The 21159-nt window shown below is 40.9% G+C and overlaps 1 protein-coding gene across 1 annotated transcript in view; it reads right to left on the reverse strand.

The window, feature by feature from the left end:
* lonp1 (lon peptidase 1, mitochondrial) overlaps positions 1-14826 on the reverse strand; it is a 24082-nt gene extending 9256 nt beyond the window's left edge. Inside the window, exons 1-12 of the mRNA XM_037674739.1 lie at positions 14297-14826; positions 11920-12008; positions 9650-9769; positions 7502-7667; positions 7111-7224; positions 6978-7039; positions 6496-6625; positions 6271-6354; positions 6125-6193; positions 5172-5323; positions 1305-1443; positions 1047-1225 (exon numbers count right to left, since the gene is read on the reverse strand). Of these exons, the coding sequence (XP_037530667.1) occupies positions 1047-1225; positions 1305-1443; positions 5172-5323; positions 6125-6193; positions 6271-6354; positions 6496-6625; positions 6978-7039; positions 7111-7224; positions 7502-7667; positions 9650-9769; positions 11920-12008; positions 14297-14821 (1829 nt within the window). The 5' untranslated portion in view covers positions 14822-14826. The remainder of the gene's footprint in view (positions 1-1046; positions 1226-1304; positions 1444-5171; positions 5324-6124; positions 6194-6270; positions 6355-6495; positions 6626-6977; positions 7040-7110; positions 7225-7501; positions 7668-9649; positions 9770-11919; positions 12009-14296) is intronic.
* Positions 14827-21159: the final 6333 nt, after the last annotated feature.

Genomic DNA, 21159 nt, shown 5'->3' on the forward strand with positions numbered 1-21159 from the left:
CAATCAATCAATCAATCAATCAATCAATCAATCAATCAATCAATCAAACTTTATTTATAGAGCCCTTTCCAGCAGCCAAAAGGTGCACAAAGTGCTGCACAATACAGAAGTTAAAAACAAACAATTAAGAATTAAAACTCAGACAGTTAAAATTTAAAAACAAACAATTAAAACATAGCAAGATGGCCAAAGAACTACTAGGCATTAAAAGCCTGCCTGGATAAAAAGGTTTTAAGTTTAGACTTAAAATGTAGATGGTTCCAGAGTCTGGGTGCAACGACAGAAAAGGCCCAGTCACCCCATCGTTTGTAGTTGGTCTTTGGGACAGACAGTAGAAAAGTATTGGATGAACTCAGTGTTCTCCTATATTCACATACAGCTAAAAGATCAGTCAGAATATAGACAAAAAAGCTAGCTAAAAGCCAAAGTAGCATCAAGAAAGCTAAACTCAAAGTGGTAGAAGACTAGCTAAAAGCAAACACTACCAAACAGAAAGCTAAACCTACAAAAAGCCAAAAGTTAGCCAACAGTAGCAAAACACTTGTAAAAAGTAGCTAAAGGCTAAAAGTAGCAAAGAGCCAACTCTGAGCTAAAATTTGCTAAATAGTTTCTAAACATAACAAAAGTCTTGCTAAAGGTTAAAAGTAGCAAAAGGCTAGCTGAATTTTAAAAAAGCTAGCTAAAAGCTAAAGTAGCATTAGGAAAGCTACACACAAAGTGGGAGAAGACTAGTTAAAAGCAAACACTATTGAAAAGATGGCTTAATCCAAAAAAGCCAAAGGTTAGCTAAATGTTGCAAAATACTCACAAAAAGTAACAAAATCACCGCTAACTAAAAGCTAAAACTAGCAGAACTGGGACTATAATTCTAGTTCTGGGTCAACTTTGTGATCTAAATATTACATGAGAAACTGAACAGACTGTAATGAAACCATGAGAAAGTAAACCCTGGAAGAACATCTGCCACTCATTCACTTTTGGAGACAACCCAAATCAGGATGGCCACTGCAGCTAATGGACTTGAGTTAGCTGAAATGGCTACAGACCTGTGTCCTTTGATCTCGGCCACGTCGGTCATGCCTCCCACGCTGAACCTGTAGTACTGCCTGTTCAGTGCTCTGGCTATGGAGCGGGCGATGGACGTCTTCCCAACACCAGGGGGACCGTAGAAACACAGGATCTTCCCCTGCGTTGAGCCTCGGAGCTGGCTGACTGCGATGAACTCCTGCACACACAACAGAACCCAGAGCTACTGCAGACATCAACCGGAGAATGTCGGAGAACATTCATGGTTTGCTGCTCACCAATATCCGTTTCTTCACGTCGTCCATCCCGTAGTGGTCCTCCTCCAGAACCTCCTTTGCTCTCTCCAGTGACAGGTTTTCTATGCTGTTTGTACCCCATGGCATGCTGGTCAGCCAGTCCAGGTAGTTACGGGTCACACTAAAAACCAGCAGAAGAGTTTGTTGTAGTTCACAGACCACAAGGAGAGGAATTTGTTCTACTTGAACTAATTAGTACAAGTAAGTTTAGGGACATAAACTGACCACTAATGAACATGCAAATTAACTCTTACTTTAACTTTATTAACCATCTATTCACAACTTATTCTGAAGGATTTAACCATTTTCCAGTTATCTTGAAATAATCCACAATATTCTGTTAATAGTAGAAAAAGAGGTCTATTATTATGTAAGAAGAATCTGTCCAGATGACCTGATTTAATGTTTTTGTGACTTAACCTAAATGTTTTTAGAGTCCAAACTATTTTTTTTAACATTAAACATGTTTCCCACTTTGAAGTCAGGTTTTCTTTAAATTTATTTATTAGCAGTTTAATTAAATACCCATGACTCTAAAGTATAAAGGCTGTTTTTCTGACTTTTTAGTAGTGATCATAAACTTTTCCTTTGTTTTATTACATGTTTTAGAAAAGAAATAGTCATTTCTGGTGTAAAATGTGGGAGAAGTACAGTCTTAAAGTTTTAAAGATCTGTATTAAAGGTATTCATCACAAAGTAAAATAAAATGCTCTTCTGGGAGGATTCAAGGCGTTCCCAGGCTAACCATGAGAAGTAGTCTCTACAGCGTGTCCTGGGTCTTCCCCGGGTCTCCTCCCAGTCAGACATGCCCGAAGCACCTCCCTAGGGAGGCACCCAGGGAGCGTCGTTACCAGATGCCTGAACCACCTCAACCGACTCCTCTGGATGTGGAGGAGCAGCGGTTCTACTCCAAGTCTCTCCCAGATAACTGAACTTCTCCCCCTATCTCTAAGGGAGAGTCCAGCTACCTTGTGGAGGAAACTCATTTCAACCACCAGTATCTGCGATCTCATTCTTTTGGTCACTACCCAGAGTTTGTGACCATAGGTGAAGATAGAAAAGTAGCCCGACCAGTAAGCAGAGAGTATCTCCTTACAGCTCAGCTCCCTCTTCACCACAATGGACGGGCACAGAGTCCGCAATACTGCAGACGCCGCACCAATCTGTCTGTCAATCTCACACTCCATTCTTCTCTCACTCAGAGAGAAATCAACCCTCTTCCAATTAAGGATCATGGTCTCAGAATTGGAGGTTCTGATTCGCATCCCATCGGCTGCAAACTGCTCCAGTGAGAACTGAACCAACAATCCCATACTTGTGGAGCAATTTCAATTGCCCCTGACAGCTCCTAAGTTCATTCAGGTGCACATACTCCTCTACCACTATAAGGTGCCAGTTCAAGGAGCAGCGATTTGAGAAGGATCGGCAACACAAGGAGGAGGGTTATGCTTTAAATGGTGCAGTATTATTATTAGATCTTTATTTATACAGGTTAGTTCCCATTGAGCCTTGAAGACTCATTTACACGTGAGACCTGTTATGAAAGTGTTTATTCACTTTCCAGATATATTGAAATGCAGTTCTGAAATGTGGGTATGGGCTCAATAAAAACTAAGCACTCCTCTGAACCTTGAATCACATGACTGACATCAGGCTCTTTGTAAACAAATATGGTGGAATCGGACATGTGTAGGTTGTCAGAGAAGATGTGCAGGTGGAAATACCAGAGCGATTCTGCTGCTAACTTCTGAGCAGAACTTGGAGCTCATAGTTTGTTTACTATTAAACAGAAATTAGTAGATAATTTCAAGAACATTCAAAAATATTGGTTTGTTTGGTGTATAACTGGGAAATTCAGAACACTAAATGCTTTTAAAGTTTAAACTTGAGTTAATATGACACAAATCTTCATGTTAATAAGCACCTAGTTGGTGGTTAGTTTGTTATCATAAGGATCACCACACCATGAGTGTTGACAAGTTGATGTTTAACTGAACTCCTTTAAGTCCATTTAGAGTGAGTTGAAAAAATGACTAATGTGGGAGAGTGAACATGAAGCATGTTCATGTTAAAAGGTAAAGGCTACAGAACCATCTCCAAGCAGCTTCATGTTCCTCTGACCACAGCTAACAAGATTAGTAAAAAGTACAGTTCATAGGACTGCGGACAACCTCTCGGCACATGGCCGAGGAACTGAACCCCCTGGTTGAGAAGACAGATAGTGTGTGTGGTAGAAAAAGAGCCAAGAAGACCAACCACAACCATTCAAGCTGAACTCAGAGATCAAGATGGATGGAAGAAGACTCAAGAAGATCACAAGTGTAACAACAACTTTACCCATATCTATACACCTTTTCTGATCTCTCCCAGAATTAACAGCATGAAACCTCTAAGTATTAAAATATAAAGTGATGGTGAAGAACAGAATAGGGTTGGGTTATAAAAAATATCCCCAAACCATGAACATCCAACGGGGCTTCATTAAATCCATTATTAAGAAATATAAAATTAATACCACCACAGCAAACCTGTCAAGAGAGTGTGCTCCACCAAAGATCACATAGGAGAAAGATAAGCAGGATAAGGAGATAAGGAGCTGGGAGATAGAGGATCTGTCCATAGGACCTCTAGAAGCTGCACAGAGCTGGGCTTCATGGAAGAGTAGACAGAAAGAAGATCCCAAACATGTGAAAGAAAGTGCTGTGGTCAGATAAAACCAAACGTCAAGGGCAACATTGGAGCATGATGGTAGCAACATTATGCTGTGGGGGTATTTTTCATCAGCAGGAACTAGGAACCTGGTCAGAATTAAAGGAAAGATAGATGGATCAAATTACAGAGAAATATTCCAGAGATTTGAGACTGGGTCAGAGGTCCACCATCCAGCAGGTCAATGACTGTAAACACGCTGCTGAAGCTGTTTACGGATAGCCAAGTACTGGTAATGGTTCTGGAATGGTCCAGTCAAAGTCAAACCTCAGCCCATCTGAGATTCAATTAATTTAAAGACTGTTGGGCATGAACAGCACCCAATCAACCAGAAGGAGATGAAGACATTTGGTCATGAAGAATGGACAGATGGACCGAGATCCTGAAGATAGACCTGAAGAGACCTGAAGCTGGAACTGATGCTGACTGTCTGGACTTTGGGTTGGAGATGAAGGTGAATGTATAAGCACATGCACCCACATGCACATTGTCGTGGATCCTCGTACTGATGAAGTATTTTGAATGAAAGATGAAACGTTTCAACACAAAGAAACCGTCCAAAGGACCTGACTTAACTTGGTTGGATTTTTTTACCTGGATTACTGAGCATGAACTTTGATGTTTTGAACCACTATGGCCATGGCTGCCTCAGAGGAGTCGACAGGGGAGAGGGTGGATTCCAGAAACCATCTTATCACCATCAAACTGGTTGGTCCACTATGTGAGTGTGCTACCTATGGGACTGAGCTTATGGTGGCTCCTCGGACTGATGAAGTCCTTTGGATGAAAGATGAAACATTTCAACACAAAGAAACCATCCAGAGGACCTGACTTAACTTTGTTGCATATATTCACAAAGGTTATTATGACTTATTTCTTATTTTGCACTAAATTTATTATGCATCTTCAAAGGGAGAATTTTGTTGTGTTACTAGAAAGACACAAAGCTTTTTTAAACTCTGGTTTGTGAGGCAACAAAAGAGAGCAAACACTAAGAAGGAACACATTTTTTGTTCCACTGCAGTAGTAAAAACAACAACAACAACAAAAAAAACTATTTCTGATGTTCCTAATGTCACTAAAAGCAGTCAGTTTATGTAAGAGTTCAAAGGTCTAGGGAACAAAAAATACAAGACGTACTTAAATTCTGAAGAATGGTTGTCCAGCAGCCCCAGTTTGTTGAGTTCTTCACTGATCACCTCCATTATGTGCTCAGGAACTGTCCTGTCTTTTAGCCGCTCCCGAAATTTTTCTTCAATAGCTTCTTTGTCATCCTTTTCCAGACCCAACTCCTGAAAAGACAAGAGTTAATTCTAGATATGTTCCATCATGTGTGGATCCTTAACACGGGCAGAAGAGCTCCCACAAAGACGTACAACAGAACTAATAAGTAAATGGAATTTACTGTAAAATGTTGCAAAGTGTTTTTCAAATTTGACATTCAAAATGAACAGGACTATTTTGGTCACTGCAGGCTCCTGTAGTCGCTTGCCTGAGATGGAAGCAAGTAATGAGTGAAAGAGTATCTTCTGATGACATCCAGAAATTACATTTAATGTGACCTTTAAAAACAAACAAACATCCAAACTATAATCGTAAACAAGTTTTGGCACAAAGATGACTAGAACAGGACGATGTAACAGTTTTACCAAAATAGAGGATCGTCCTAAGATTGACTTGAGCTAACACTAGCTTATTACTTTAGCTATCTTGAGCTAAAGTTTGTTTATCACTTCAACAAAATTGAGCTAATGTTAGCTTTTCACTTCAGCTAACTTGAGCTAAAAGAAGTTTATCACTTCATTACCTCAACTAACATGAGGTAGCATGTCACTTCAGCTAATTCAAGCTAAAGTTAGCATGTGACTTCAGCTAACTCAAGCTAAAGTTAGCATGTGACTTCAGCTAACTCACGCTAAAGTTAGCATGTCACTTCAGCTACCTCAAGCTAAGATTAGCTTGTCATTTGAGCTAACTCAAGTTAAGATTAGCTTGTCCACACAATTAAAGAAGCGAGTGAGTTTATTAAAAAACATAATTTAGGGACTACCTGTTTAAAAAGATAGAAACAGAATGAGCGCAGCCCGTTTTACCTTCTTGATAATCTTAAGCTGCTCCTGGAGCAGGTACTTTCTGTGGGTCTGTTTGATTTTCTCTTCCACCTGACAGCAAAGCAGAAACAGATCAGTGATGGGACGCAGCGAGGTCGATGCTCACACATTGAACTCTGACCCCTGACCTCGCGGCCCAGGCGTTGCTGCAGTTTACTCAGTTCAAACTCCTTCTTCAGCAGAGAAAGTGCCTTGTAAAGACGTTTCGGGATCTGCAGACAGAGTAAATGAAGACTGTCACTTATCAAGATGGTGGTCACATACACTACCAAAATACATTTTTAAATACTTTTGTGTCAGTGGGACCTTTCTGAGTAAATAAAAGTAAAAAAATAAATAAAACTGGTGTTTACATTGGTCTCTTCCAGGACATCTTGCAGTTCATGAGACTCTGCCCCTGTCAGCGCTGCTCCCATGTCACTCAGGTAGATGGGGTTATCAACCACTCTCTGACCAGCCTGCATCATCTGAAGGACCGACTCTCTAACACAAACACACATATCAGAACACTAACATTTCCATGTTACATTATCCAGATTAAATATTCAGCCCACAGTCTTGAGACAATTTAGTCTGAACCCAGTTTTATGTATTTTAGACTGAGAACCTCTTCTGCTGACAAATGAGTGTTGTAGTTGCTTTAGTCAAAACTGGTATGATTGAGATTGGGCAAAGCTGCCTACTAAATGATCATAATCCAGCATCAATCTGTGGGATTATATTGATGAACAAAGACTTCCTGAACTGGATTAGCAGTCTAAACAAAATCCTAACAATCAGTGGATTCTGATGAGATCCAGTTGGGACCATCGGATAACATGATGTCAGAACTCACCTGTAGAGAGGATTGAGCGCGATGATGTCTCTGATGGTCTTGACGATCTCAGCGGTCAGCGCCTAGAAACCAAACCAAACCTCAGTGAGTGTTCAGCACTGATGGGTTACACCTGCCGAGCTGCAGTCTGCACCTTTATTTCCTCCGTGACAGTGAACTGCTCGTGCTGCACGTTATCCACTTCAACCATCAGGACGTCAGAGGAGGCCAAAGGCTGAAGGTCTGGACTCAGGTCTGCCCCTGAAATCTGAACAGCACAGCATCAAGAACCAGTAACACTCATTTCCAAATATTTATACTAAAAGTAGGAATTAAGTCTGATATTCCTTTAAAATATGCATATTACTCGCCCCCTTTCATCTAAGAGCTTTAGAGGAAGATGGTAAGATGTTGTGAATAACCCCCAGCTACCACTAATCTAAGAAATTGACTGTTAAAGTGTGTTAGCTAATGGCACTTAAACATGTTTGTAAAGAAAGACATAAAAAAGTCAGTGAGTGTGCTGACAAGGTCAAAGGTCAAACCTTGTCCTCCAGCTGCTCTATCAGCGAGGTCGGCTGCTCCTTTCGGTTGCGTTTGGATTTACGCCTCGACACAACTTTGAGCTGGGGGTCTGACTCAGACTCAGACAACTCGGGTGACGTGGACACTTCCTCGGCCTCAACGTCCAGCTGTCGCGTGATACGGATCCTGACAGACCAGAACGCACACATGAAGAGCAGCCCGTGACCGCATGTGTTTTTGTTGCGTGCAGTCGAGCCACACAGTCAGTCGTCATTGAGGGTTTGAGAAATAGCACAGAGAAAGTATTTGTCAAGTTGTGCAGGTTGTATGCCTGACTAAATCAAGTACGTCTATGAATTTTATTGTAAATAACCACATAAATGTTAAATTGCACACCCAGTTTGTTTCAGTTTTCACTCTTTCACCATCTCTACTGGTGTTTCCCAAGGCTCTGTCCTTGGGCCCCTCCTGTTCATCATTACTATCTTCCTTTAGGTCATCACACTTTCCATAAATTTGGTATCCAATTTCATTGTTAAGCAGTTGACACCCAGCTCTACTCGTCTACCACAACTAACTCTACACTCCCACCTTCTGCACTCACTGCTCGACTCAGCAACTCAATTACTGGATTTCTTACAGTTTTCTCCAACTACACAATGATAAGACAGAACTCATCCTGCAGGAAAACTAAACAAACGTGTTTTCTCCTGCCCTCACGTCAAGAGTCGGTATCAGCCGTCAGCTTACCGTCCTTCAGGTCCCACATCAATAATGTCACTCAGTCTGCCTTTTTCTACCTACGTAATATTAATCAGGTGTCAACATAGGCTAAGGTCATGTACACAGTATACTGAGTACTTTTATTATTCAATCTGGCAACCTTCTCTCTGAGTGGCAACAGCTCTACAAACTGAGCCACCGTGCCGCCCCCATCCACACTCCTACCCCTTCATATTTATCTGACCTTCTGCATTTTTCCATCCCCTCCCACTCTCTCAGATCTGCCTCCTCCTTCCACCTCACAACCATTGGGAGCAGGACATTAAGCTGCTCTGCTCCTCTAGTCTGGAACTCAGAATCCTCTGAAATAAGAAACCTCACCTCTCATTTCAACAAGTAAGATCCTCTGGACGGATTCTTCATTTTGGAAACGTTTCATCTTAGTTCTTCACCTCTTTGTTCTAAACTAGACTGAAAACTCATCTTTGGAAAGTTGTGGCTGTCAAGGCTCCACAAATCCACAACAGAACTGAGTACAATTTCATACGTTTTACCACCAAATACAAGCTGATGTCCTTTGTCACTGAGGGACTTGACTAATGAATGTTTTTAGTCTTCAAGACACAAGTTTTTCTGGACTGGATTTTGACATTGAATTCCAATTTTTGAAAGGAATCTTTCTTCTAATCCTAGATGCAGTCACACACCAAAATGGAAGTCAGTATAAAACTTATTTTACAAGTTTTGCTCATAATGGACAAAAGGGTATTTTCAATTCCTCCTCTTCGCTCCACAACAAGAAAAAAAAAGTCTGAGCTGAAAACACGGAGGCTCATCAGTTCAGCTCATCACAAACACATTTGTTTGCATTGAAAATCTACAGTTCAACCAGGAGTTTAAAAAACTTTGGATAGTTTGGATGAGACTGGAGTTCCTTTTCGCTTAAGTCACCATCAACAGGATCTTGATCAGGAGCACAGGAGGATTTTGATTTGAGGTTTTTGGACTCTGGGAAAGAACCGGCGTACCCAGAGAAAACCCACACAAACACGAGGAGAACATGCAAACTCCACACAAAAAAACCCAGGTTTAGCCGGGGACTGAACACAGTACCTTGTTACTGTGAGGGAACAGTGCTAACTACTGAGCCGTTGTGCTGCACACATGAAACACGTGGTCCTTGACAAGACTTGAAGAGTTTGCAAGTCAGGACATAGTCTTTAGAGACAGTCTGCCACCTTCTTTGGGGCTAAACACACAAGTGAAGTGCAAGCCTACAGCACGGTCTGACCAAACCTTTACCTGCAGACTGCCTGTGAGAACACTGAGGGTAGGTCTTGAGTGAGGCTTCACCAAAATTCAGCTGCCCTGTGATCCAGACCCTGACAGAACAGAACCCACCCAGGAAGCAGCCCATTTACCCTCATCAGGTGCAGAGATCTAACCTGCGGTGGCCCATGACGATCATCCTCAGCTTGTCGCCCAGATCCTGCATCTCATGGATCTGAACAAAGGTCCCTGTAGAATAAATGGCGTCGAGAGATTCCACCACATCAGATTCATTACTGGAAAAAAACAACAAAGAAAACAGATGTTTGTTAAACTGTCTGACTACAGCTCAGTGATCTCATGTGGTTCTTTGGTCCCTCTGCTTCAGCTCCCTGTAGTTTTGTCCCAAAACAAACCATCATAACTAGAAGGAATGTATACCCACACACAATTCATCCCAGAGTTTACGTCTAAAATCTATTTATGTAGAGAAATTAGTGTTTCAGTCATTTTGATCAAAATTTGTAAATAACTTTATGCAGGTACCATGCTCAAAGTATGTGTGTTTTTAATGGCTGCAACTACCATATCAAATTTTAGCCCCATATCTTTAAAACTATATTTTTTGTGTTTTCTAAAGTCAGCTTGCTGTAGCAATCATCTTGTAATAAGTAGGCTCACAAAAATGTATTAGTAGGAAATGTTCAGCAAAAGATTACATTTGAGAAAACTATGATTTCTAGTTTTTATATTGCTTAAAAATATTGTTTCGTCAAATGATTGGGGTGGCCGAAGATTAATCTATGATGGCAAAGAACCCCACTGGCCACCCCCTGGCTCCAGCTGTGCCTGGTAGTGGATAAAAAGCAATGTGCTGATGTTGTTATCTTTAATCACCCTATCATTGGACTTCAGTTCCTTTAGCTTATCCCAGCACTGCTTATAAGCCTGGGTGTATCCATGCTGAACCATTTTCTTTGATATCTCTCTGTAAAGAACTTCTCTCAGGGTTGGTCTGACCTGGAGCTGAGGTCACTGAGGTGGTTAAGAATCTCTGCAGGGGCAGAGCACTATGGGTGGATGAGATCTGCTCGGAGTTCCTCAGGATTCTGGGTGTTATGGGGCTGTCTTTGTTGACACGCTTTTGCAACCTCACGTGAACATCGGGGGCAGTGCCACTAGATTGTCGGACTGTGTGATGGTTCTCCTCTTCAAAAAGGGGTACCGGAGGGTGTGTTCCAACTATAGGCACATCCTTCTATTTAGCCTCCCTGGTAAGGTCTAGAGGGGTACTGGTCCAATCGATGATTGCCCCTTTGCTCCACGATGGGGAACAAAAACAAAGCAAAAGAGAGCACAGAATGCCATCCGCCCACAAACAATGCCATTTCAATTCAATTCAAGAATATTTTATTAATCCCAAAGGGAAATTATTTGTTGTTGTAACTCGTTATCCTCGTTTCATTAAGCGATGCTATAGATGCTGATGGCTGTAGACAGGAAGGATCTCTTGTAAAGGTCCATCCCACAGTGGATCCTAAGAAACTGGCTGCAGATGCCGTCCGATCCGTCCACTCAGACTCGGCTGCCTCTTGATTCCCCTGGGCTGTAGGACCGACCGAATGCTAGGCTGAACTCCTCCCAGAGCGATGGCCACTCCTCCCAGCAGTCTGCCGAGCTCCTCGTCGCTGCAGACAGCCAACTGTAGGTGCAGAGGGACGATCCTGTTCTTCCGCTGTCATGAGCCGTGTTTCCTGCTAGTTCCAGGATCTCAGTGGTCAGGCACAGCTGGCAGGTAGATGAGAATGCGTCCACAGAACATCCTTTCAACTCATTTGAGATTTGGGGCTGTAGTTGAGATATTATTTGAGCTTTTGAGATGTTAATCAGCTGCTGTTGTTGTAGAAAACTCCCTTAGAAGATTAGAAGATTTATGTCAAAAATTTATTATTAATCTTTGCTTTCATAATGTATTTTACATACATTGTATAATATATTTTAATTAGTTGATGTCTTCTAATTTATAATTTGTATAAACTCCCCCCATTTACCCTTTATTTTTATCCAGGTAGTCTCATTGAGCCACGAGAACTCATTTTCAAGAGACCTGTTTAGGGAGCAGATGGTGGTTAAGGGCCTTGCTCATGGGCCCATACCCCACCCACATTTTTGATGTTGTCGGTACCGGGGCTTGAACCGATGATCTTCAGATCACAGGCCCACCTTCTCTAACCTCTGCGCCACCACTCCCCCAAACTAACTAACTCCAAGAGTTGCACTGTCTTTGTTTTATGCTTCAAGTTTGTTCTGCAACTCTGAACAAATACTCTTTGGTGGGAGAAGGACCCATGGACTAGCTAATAACTTCCTGTTCTGTTAAACATCATCACCATCTCCATTTAAAACAAATCCATTTGACCGCTGACTCACGAAAGGAGCGACTTACTTATCATCTTTCTTCATAAAGACTCCAGCGTACGGCTGAGTGAGACGCACCTTCCTCCTCAACAGATCCATCAAGACTTTGTTCTTCACCTGGCAGGAGGACAGAGTCACACACATGAAGAGCAGAGCACAGGGATCGTCTGACCTTTGACCCTGGGGCTAAAGGTTCTGAAAGGCCTTCTGTCATGGCCCACTGAGATTAGGATGATTTGGACCAACAACAAATAGAGCTGCACTGTAAAAGTTAGTAACAAGTAGAGAAAAATCGATGAAGTTAAATATTATGTTTGGTAAACAAAGGCTCAGGTTGATTAAACCACTGATTTGATCTACGGATATTTTAAGTTTGTTTATAAAGAAAAGTCTCTTGATTTTTACTGTACTCTCGTTTTAATGGAGAAAAGACAGAATATCAACTATAACTCAAGGAAAAAAACCTATTACATGAAAATGGTGTGGATACTGGCTAAACTGTTGAAATCTGTGTAAATAAGAGGTATGCTGCGTGCAGTCCCATGTTGCTGTAGGATTTGAATAGTGAATGTTTGTAGTTTTGGACATAAGTGGTTTTTTTGGACAGGAATTGAACAAGGAATGCAAATAAACCTTAATGTTTTTGGTGCAAGATATTCAAGTGGGTAAAAGTTCAGCTGTGGAGAAAAACAGTTTTTTCCCTTGTCTGAGGCAGCAGGGTAATAGGTAAAACTTCTGTAACAGGTAATAGGCCCCCATAGATTAATCTTCAGCCGCCCAGTCATTTAAGGATACTATGCAATATAAAAACTAGAAAACATAGTATCTTCAAAGGGTAGGACAGTTTACATACACAGTTATACATATATGTACACACACATACATACAGATTTATATATCTATAATAAATGCATACATATATATATATATATATATATATATATATATACAGCCACTTTATAATAATAATAATAATGTCATCACAATGTCAGCACTGTATGTTTCCATACAATGGCGAAATTAGTCTCTGCATTTAACCCATCCACCGCCGGGTGGTGCGGTGGGCGGCTGTTGGGGGCGGGGTGGGGGGTGGGGCATTTTGGGGATGGGGTGTGCTGCCCAGAGACGCCACGTGATGTGCAGTGACTGGAGATCGAACCTGGGACTTTTGGGTCCCAAGCCGGCTGCCCTGCCTCTACACCATCTCGGCCTCCATTATGTATATATAAAACACACTTTCCACTTACTGCATTTTTAGTCTGAGTGAAGTCAGGTCTGGTTAGACTAACACGTAGAGAGCATTTTGTAAACTTCACATCAGTTCTGGTCATAATGATTGTTTGGTCAGTTTATCACAGCAGGAGTAGTGTGTCAGGTCAGTGTTCAGCTTCTGCTAATGTTTGTGCAGCCTTCATAGGAGACTCATTATTTGACACTGCTGTACTGGTAGTTTTGATACAAGCTTTTTTTTAGTACACTAGGGATTTTGCTGAGCACTTGTGGACTGATGACACAGCATACTGCAGCACAAGGTGTAGATTACACATGCAAAGAGCACAGAGTGATCCACGTAGCACCTAGCATGATGGCTGACAAAAATCTCGCCTTGTGCCATTTGTGTCCACGCTCCTCTAGATCAGCTTTATTGCCTGCTCCTCATCAGGGAGGTTAAAGCATATTACCATTAGCTTGTCAGAAAAGAAGCAAAATTACCATAATTACTTTAAAATCATAAACTAATACAGCTAAAACAACTCGTTAACTAATGAAGCCTTCCAGATCGAAGGCGAAACGTTTCAGCACTAAAAAATAAACTGTCCAGATAACTTGACTGAAAAATGTTGGATTGTATACCTGGATTATTGAGCATGGACTTTGTTGTTTTCAACCAGTTTGACAAGACTGTCAACAAGGAAGAGGGCCGGCAATGGAGGAGGGGGCATGCCAAAGAGACCATCTTAGCACCAACATAACTGGTTTGTTCCACTTTAGAGTAAGCTGTTTGGGGAAGAATCAGTTTTGTGTTGTGTGTTTCCTTGACTGATGAAGCCTTCTGGATGGAAGGTGAAACGTTTCAGCACTAAAAAAGAAACTGTCCAGATGACCTGACTGAAAAATGTTGGATTGTATACCTGGATTATTGAGCATGGACTTTGTTGTTAACTCGTTAACTGGGTAATAGCTGACACTACAGAAATTAAATAAAAAAAATATCAGAACTTGTAATAAAATTAAACGTTAGATTCTGATTTATAATTTGATAATTGGAAAACAAAATTATATATATATATATATATATATATATATATATATATATATATATATATTGTAGCTAATGCATATAATGCGACTAATGCAGCTTTGATAGCCTGAGGTACCGGACTGCTCGAGTCCATGATGCTTACCTCTATGATCTTTATGAACCGGGGGAAAACCGGGTTTCTGGAAACAGCTATCAACGGGACATTAGGAAACACCTCCGGAACCATCATTGGGGTCAGAGCCGTCATCTGAGCGCCGTTGTACGGACCTTCTTCATCTCCCCCTCCTCCTGACTCCTCACCACCTGAACCTGCGCTCTCTGCGCCGTCCTCTCCGGAGAACCCGGCCCCGCTGGCCCGGTTACTGTAGAGCTGGGACTGAAGGGTGCAGGGTCCAGAGAAACGGGTTTGAAGGAGGGGGACTTTTGCGACCCGGGCCCAGCGGTGGAGTCCGGGCAGCCTACCGGCTCTCATGGCCTTGATGACTCCTGTACAGGATGAGTCCTGGGAGGTGGAGGAGATGCTGAAGAGCCGTGTGGTCCGGACCTGGTTAGGTCCTGAAGTGTGGGTCAGATGAAGGACGGGTCTGCATCTGTAAGACCGTTCAACCAGAACTGGGTTTCTGTGAAGATGCCGGGCAGCGTTGATGATCTTCATGTAGGACGCCATGTTTATCTGGTGCTTTCTTCCAGTAGCACGTGACCAATCACTTCCGTCAACTGTTGATGACGTACGCCGAGAGAACCATACGTAGTTATAAACAGATATAAACACTAGACGCCTCATTGGCTGCTGCGGCGCAGGAATTTCGGCCGCCGTCTTGGAGCGGTCGTCCTTATTTGGTTAAAGCAGAAGATGTTTCAGCACTTCGCAGCTTATTTCTGTTCTAATCGACGGACTGTTGACGTCAGGTCTCGGGGGATAACTTTTCACAAGTAAGATGAACATATTATTGTGAGTATTTTGTGAATATAATATTACTGGTTATGGTACTGTTATCAGGTCTCTCTTGTAAATGAGTCCTCGAGGCTCAATGGGATTTACCTGTCTAAATAAAGGTTGAATGATTACTGAACTGTATTTATGTCCACCAGCTGATGTGATGTTCAGTGTAACACGGTGTTCAGCTGCAATGAAGCTGACTGAGATCTGATGACAGGAACATTTTTCTACCAAGCATACTCACTATTTCAGTAGCTTTGGTTCATTATCAACAGATATGTATCATAATTGGAGTTTTGTTTAAGTTCTAGGATATACAAAATAAAACTAGGGAGAATATAGGAAATAGAAAATAAGATTGACCTCCTTTGTACAATGTTTTTGTGTGGACACAAATCTCCTGTTTTCATTTTGAAGGTTTCCCAAAGAACAAGATGTGAGGAAGAGGAGGAAGTATCTTTGAGGAGGATTCATCTGAGCAGTGAGGATTTTAAACTGGAGGATTTTGATCAAACTGATCAGATCGTCCGACTGAGAGATGGTGTGGTACCATCGGTTCACCTTCAAAGAGTAGGAGCATCATTATAAGTTCATTAGAGTTCATAAATGTACATATTTTATTGTCAGTCACAAGGTGAGACACCTCCATGTGTTTATATGAACAGGTAACTAGAGACTGTAAAGTTCATATTCATGATGCTTTTTCATTTCAGCTTGAAAACTGCAGGACTACAGGAACTGAACAAAAGCTGCAGCTGCTCTGTCTGTGGCCTCTCAGGAACGTGCACGTCACACACACAACCTCAGGAACGTGCACGTCACACACACAACCTCAGGAACGTGCACGTCACACACACAACCTCAGCCTAATGATGAGTATTTCTATTTTAAACTTTTTATTTTTTCATTTACCCTTTATTTATCCAGGTAGTTTCATTGAGTCACGAGAACTCATTTTCTAGAGAGACCTGTTTAGGAGCAGATGGTGCGGGTTGAGTGCCTTGCTCAGGGGACCAGGGTGGGGCCAATGAGGGTGGAGGCAGGTGTGGGTGTTTCACCTTTTCCACCCACATTTTGATGTTGACGGTACCGGGAGTTGAACCTGCGACTTTCCCATCACAGGCCCATCTTCTAACCTCTGCGCCACCACTCCCCCACATAACATCAAATCATGATGGTCTTGGTCATATTAAAATCTCACTGGTTTCCTTCCAGATGTGTTAAACAGCTACTGGTCCCCCTGATGTTTACAGGTGTGTGTGGTCAGTGGATGAAAAGCCTGGCATGAACAAGATGATGCTGGAGATCATCATTTGACGAGAGCTCCCACCTTCTAACTGTGAAGAACAAGAGCAGCTCAGTGATTCCCTCAAGGCTCAGTGAAGGTGCTGAGAGCTGCAGAGAGGCTGATCCATGGAGCTTCAACACAGCAACCTCCAAACATGTCCACCCTCACACACATCGTCCATGAAGACACTGGACCAGAGCACAAGATAATAAGACACTGATAACAGCAACAACAATACACATTCACAAATGATTCATACAATTTTTTTTAAATTGTTTGTTTGTTTTACAATTGAAAAACAGTTTGTTATCCACTGTTGTCATCACTCTTTGTTAAAATCCAGGACTCTCTTGTAAATGAGTCCTATTGGCTCAATGGGACTAACCTGTATCAATAAAGGTTGAATATATATATATATATATATATATATATATATATATATATATATCTACATACATGAGATGTGTATATATAAAATAGATATAATGTATATAAGATTGCAATATTGTGTATAAGCAAATTATTAAACTTTGTATATATGGATATATGGCAGTGATATAGATAATGTATAGATATTAATAAAAATGTATCAGTGACTGTGAGTTTTGTAAAACTTGTCATAAGAATATTTTATTAGTGTTAATGTTAACCCCACCAAGAATATTTAAAATCACTGAACCACGTGTTCAGCTTTAATGGCTGTACGTCTAAGATTTACAGAGGAAAAAATGGTGAGAATGAGTTTAGTGTTCAGCTCTGACTGATTAAACGCGCTGATACTTCATTGCTCCTGAGAAACAGGTTACATTGAGTGGAGCGATCGACCGTTCCAAGATGGCGGCCATACAGCTCGTCCGCGCCGTATCTAGCTTTTATATGACATCTATGGAGAGAACGTCTTCTTTTTCTTCTTCTTGGCGGTTGAAAAACAGCTTTACATACATACATTACTGCCTCCAACTGGAAAGGAGTGTGGACCGAATGTTGCTCAGAATGAATGAATGAATGAATAAATGACCTCAGATCCTATCAAACAACTTGCTCTGCCAACTAAAAAAAAAAGGTCTAGGGTCTAATAAAAACTTTTGTTTCTTGAATTGTTCTTAAATAAGTGGTCTAGTTTTATTTTTAAATTATTAAGCGTTTGAATTAACTGATTTTTCACATCCTGATAATTTTGACAATACAAAAAAAAAAAAAAAAAAAATCTATTGTCTCATTTTCCCCACATTCACATTTCCCCATTTGGTGTTTCCAGACAGGGAAATGTGACTGGTTGTGTTGGTGGTGTTGTTTAGTCCAGTATGCCTGAGTCTAAGTTGTGATATAATTGTCTCCTCCCTCCTGTTCCTTCCTGATATTCTCATTTCTCCTTTTTTTTTTCCTGTGGATCTTGTAAAATCACTGTCCTTTTCTTTCTCCCTCTCACTGCTTTTGCCATCTCTGTTTCATTTTATGTTTTATAATTCCCTTTATTTCTGTCCTACTAAACCTAATATTAATATCAACTGAAAATTGTTTGGAGCTTTATCTGCCATTTCATTTCTATTAGCCCCAAAATGAGCTGGAACCCCAACAAATGTATTTGTCACCCCCATCATATTGATTCTATAAAGTGTTTGTTGTATTACAATCAATATGGCCGGTCTACTCTGACTGGCTGTGCTGCAAGCTATAGCCAACGATGAACTAGAGTCTGAGCGAATAAGTGATCTTAATAGTAACTTCTTCAACCCACTGAACAGTTCACAGAAAACATTTCTCCTGTATAAACGGACACTCTGTCACTGACCCTTTCCCCTACTTTAATATTAAATTGTGGTACAATGAACACTATACCGATCTGATTAGCTGTACTTTTTTAAGCATCTCTATAAATATGTACATAAAAAAAAAGTTTTGGTTGATGTAGTCCTGCACAGTATATGCATCCAAAATAAAAAATCTGTCCTTGTCCTTCTTATTTAATAGTTTCCAATCAACTGCTTCATCCAGAAGCATCCGTGGTGGAACTGTAGGTAGAGACATGTTTAATTAATCCAGATTGATATAATTAACTGCAGGACTTATTATCAATCTAAAGCTCTTCATTTTTGCCTTTCCCTTCTCCCAACAAGGTTTAAGCACATCTGGTGTTGGATGGTCATTTCCTGCAGTTAATGATGTGTTTGAGGACACTGAGGGTGGAATGAGCTTTTCACTTTTTGTGGGTGATAGGCCAATGTGGAAAAGAGGGAGACATTTAGATTTTATTGTAAATAAACTACAGGGATCAATGCCAATAGTTGAAATATGGTCAGCTAAATCAGGATTTAATTCAATTTTCAGAGTAGTTTTATAAAGTGCTTCTTTGTCAAAGGAATGCTGCTGTGATCTGTGAGCGAGTTGTACCAGGACAGATGGTTTAAATGGGTAAGTACATCTTAAAGTCATTTTTTTCTAAGCTTTACAACCACAAATGACTTAGATGCAAAATGTTTGTCTCTTGGTTCTTACCTGTTTGTGACTGGGTCATAGTTCAATTGTACCAAAGACCAAAAACCACTGTTATTGTGGTCAGTATGGGTCTCTTTAAAAACTCCCTGACTAGAGCCTTTATCAAAGTTAACATTTTAAAATTGTAATTGCTTTTCCATGTTGATGGAAACCAAATGTTGCCAATTTACTCAATGAATCCAATATGTTCTTTTGACTAAAGACTAAAAATAAATAAGATTCAGATTCTTTATTGTCGTTCGCATCACATGTGGTACATACGGTGGAGCAAAATTGTGTACACAGGGTCCCAGTTGCATCCAACAATAAAATGTAAAAGAAAAACAGTAATAAGATCTAAGATATGAACTAAGAAAAACAGCAACTAAATATACACTAAGCACTAATAGCATAAAAACAATATGCTGAACAGCAGCACGAACATGAGTCGTGAGCAGATGAACACGCATAAATAAGGCCACGGCCTGCTTGAACTTAGTCTGGTTTATTGGGGACGAGTGAAGAAAAGGGAGCACTGCATGTGTACCATGTGACAAAACAAGAAAACCATTGGTTTATTCATATAATTTACTTTTATTAATCATAAGAAGCTAAATGTTTGATGAAAATGTTTAACTACATTTTTATCCCCCTAAGCTCAGTTGTTAGATACAAGAGAAGTTTTCTGCACAGGATGGAGCAGAGTTCACATCTTCACACCACTGACTGATGTGCAGCACATCTGTTTGATCCTGTTTGCTGTTTCTGTGCACATGAGAGAATATGTTGGAAGCACTCGTGACAACATTTTGTTTTGAGCTGATTTGGATTCACTGATTCAGCGGACTGGATGTGACCCTGTGACTCCTGGTTGTCATGGCTGCTGCAGGTACGGTCGGGGAGAGCCAACTCCAGAGGTGTATCAGAGATCTGGTTTATGGTGCGTGAACTTCACCTCTGGACATGCCAGTTTGTGTGTGTGTGAATGCATGAGGGGTAGTCACTGACACAGACAAACAACAGAATGAAGAATTATAGATGAGGTTTTATGGCTGTTATCTAAGTCTAATCTTTACTCATGGAACTACCGGACCTCTTCATGTCATTAAATATTTTGGGAAAGCGATCATCTCAGAGCATGTTTGTGCAGTAAGGGTGTGGTGGAAGCCTCTAAACGCATGCAGTTAGACAGAGCGCATGTGCTGCGCGTGCATCCATCACATGTTTCAGTGTTTACGATTACAACAAACAAGTTTGAAGTTGTAAGTAAGTGTTGGTGCTGTCACTCCTCTTCCCTCCTTTCTGAACTGCGTGTTTTGCCATTTCAGAGGCAGCTGCAGAGCTTTCAAAGGCGTGCAGGGAAAGTGCCAATCACAGATGACAGCACCAATTTGCACAATTTTTCCTACAAACTGGAGTATCTGCTTCAGGTGGGATTTTACTTTCATCGTCACACCAAAAAAAATAAACGAACAAACAAACATCCCAGTAAACATTTAAATCACCTAAAATGATTGACAAGTTATAAAATGGCAACATCTCTCTATATATATTTGGTGCATCAAAAGAATGCAAAGAGACTTCTTAAAGAATAAACTTATCTTTTGTCCTTTTGTTCGTTTTTTAATTCTTGTGAATAAGTAAGGCATGCATTTACACTTCAACCATATTTTTCTCAAGATTTATGTTTTTAAGTAAGACTTTAAATTATAGGAAAATAAATAGGTCTGTTTGGACATAACATCTTTTTACACTGACATTAGTGATTCAAATAGAACAGCAAATAGTCATAATGTCTAATTTTCAAAACCATCCATGGCTGCAGCTTCCTTTTCATTCTGTTGTCGTTGGGATTTTTTTGGTAATATTTATGTAAAAAGCAAAAATAAACTGTTGCATTTTGGACTTGCAGATTAAACACGTCTTCTTAAAAGAGATGAACTATGATGACAAAATGCATCTCATTAACCTGAAGTGTGCGTAAGCAACAATTGTCTGAAACTGTCTGCATTTGCTTCTCTAGCTGAAGACATCTCTGGGGGAGGGATGAGTGTTTATCTGGTTCTCCCTCGTTCTTCAACGATAGGTGGACACACACGCTGCAGCAGCGCCTGATGAACCACAGTCTCCAGGTGAAGCAGCCCCACACTTTGGACTGTCGATAGGCGGATAGGTGCAGCGTCTGCAGTGTAGCAGGCACTGTACAGGTCTGTCGTGGTGAAGAGAGAGCTGAGTCAAAAGGTGAAGCTCTCAATTTACCGATCGATCTACATTCCTACCCTCATCTATGGTCATTTTGGGT

The sequence above is a fragment of the Nematolebias whitei genome, chromosome 3 (assembly GCF_014905685.2).
Source record: "Nematolebias whitei isolate Nwh7 chromosome 3, NemWhi1, whole genome shotgun sequence".
In the NCBI taxonomy this organism is placed as follows: domain Eukaryota; kingdom Metazoa; phylum Chordata; class Actinopteri; order Cyprinodontiformes; family Rivulidae; genus Nematolebias; species Nematolebias whitei.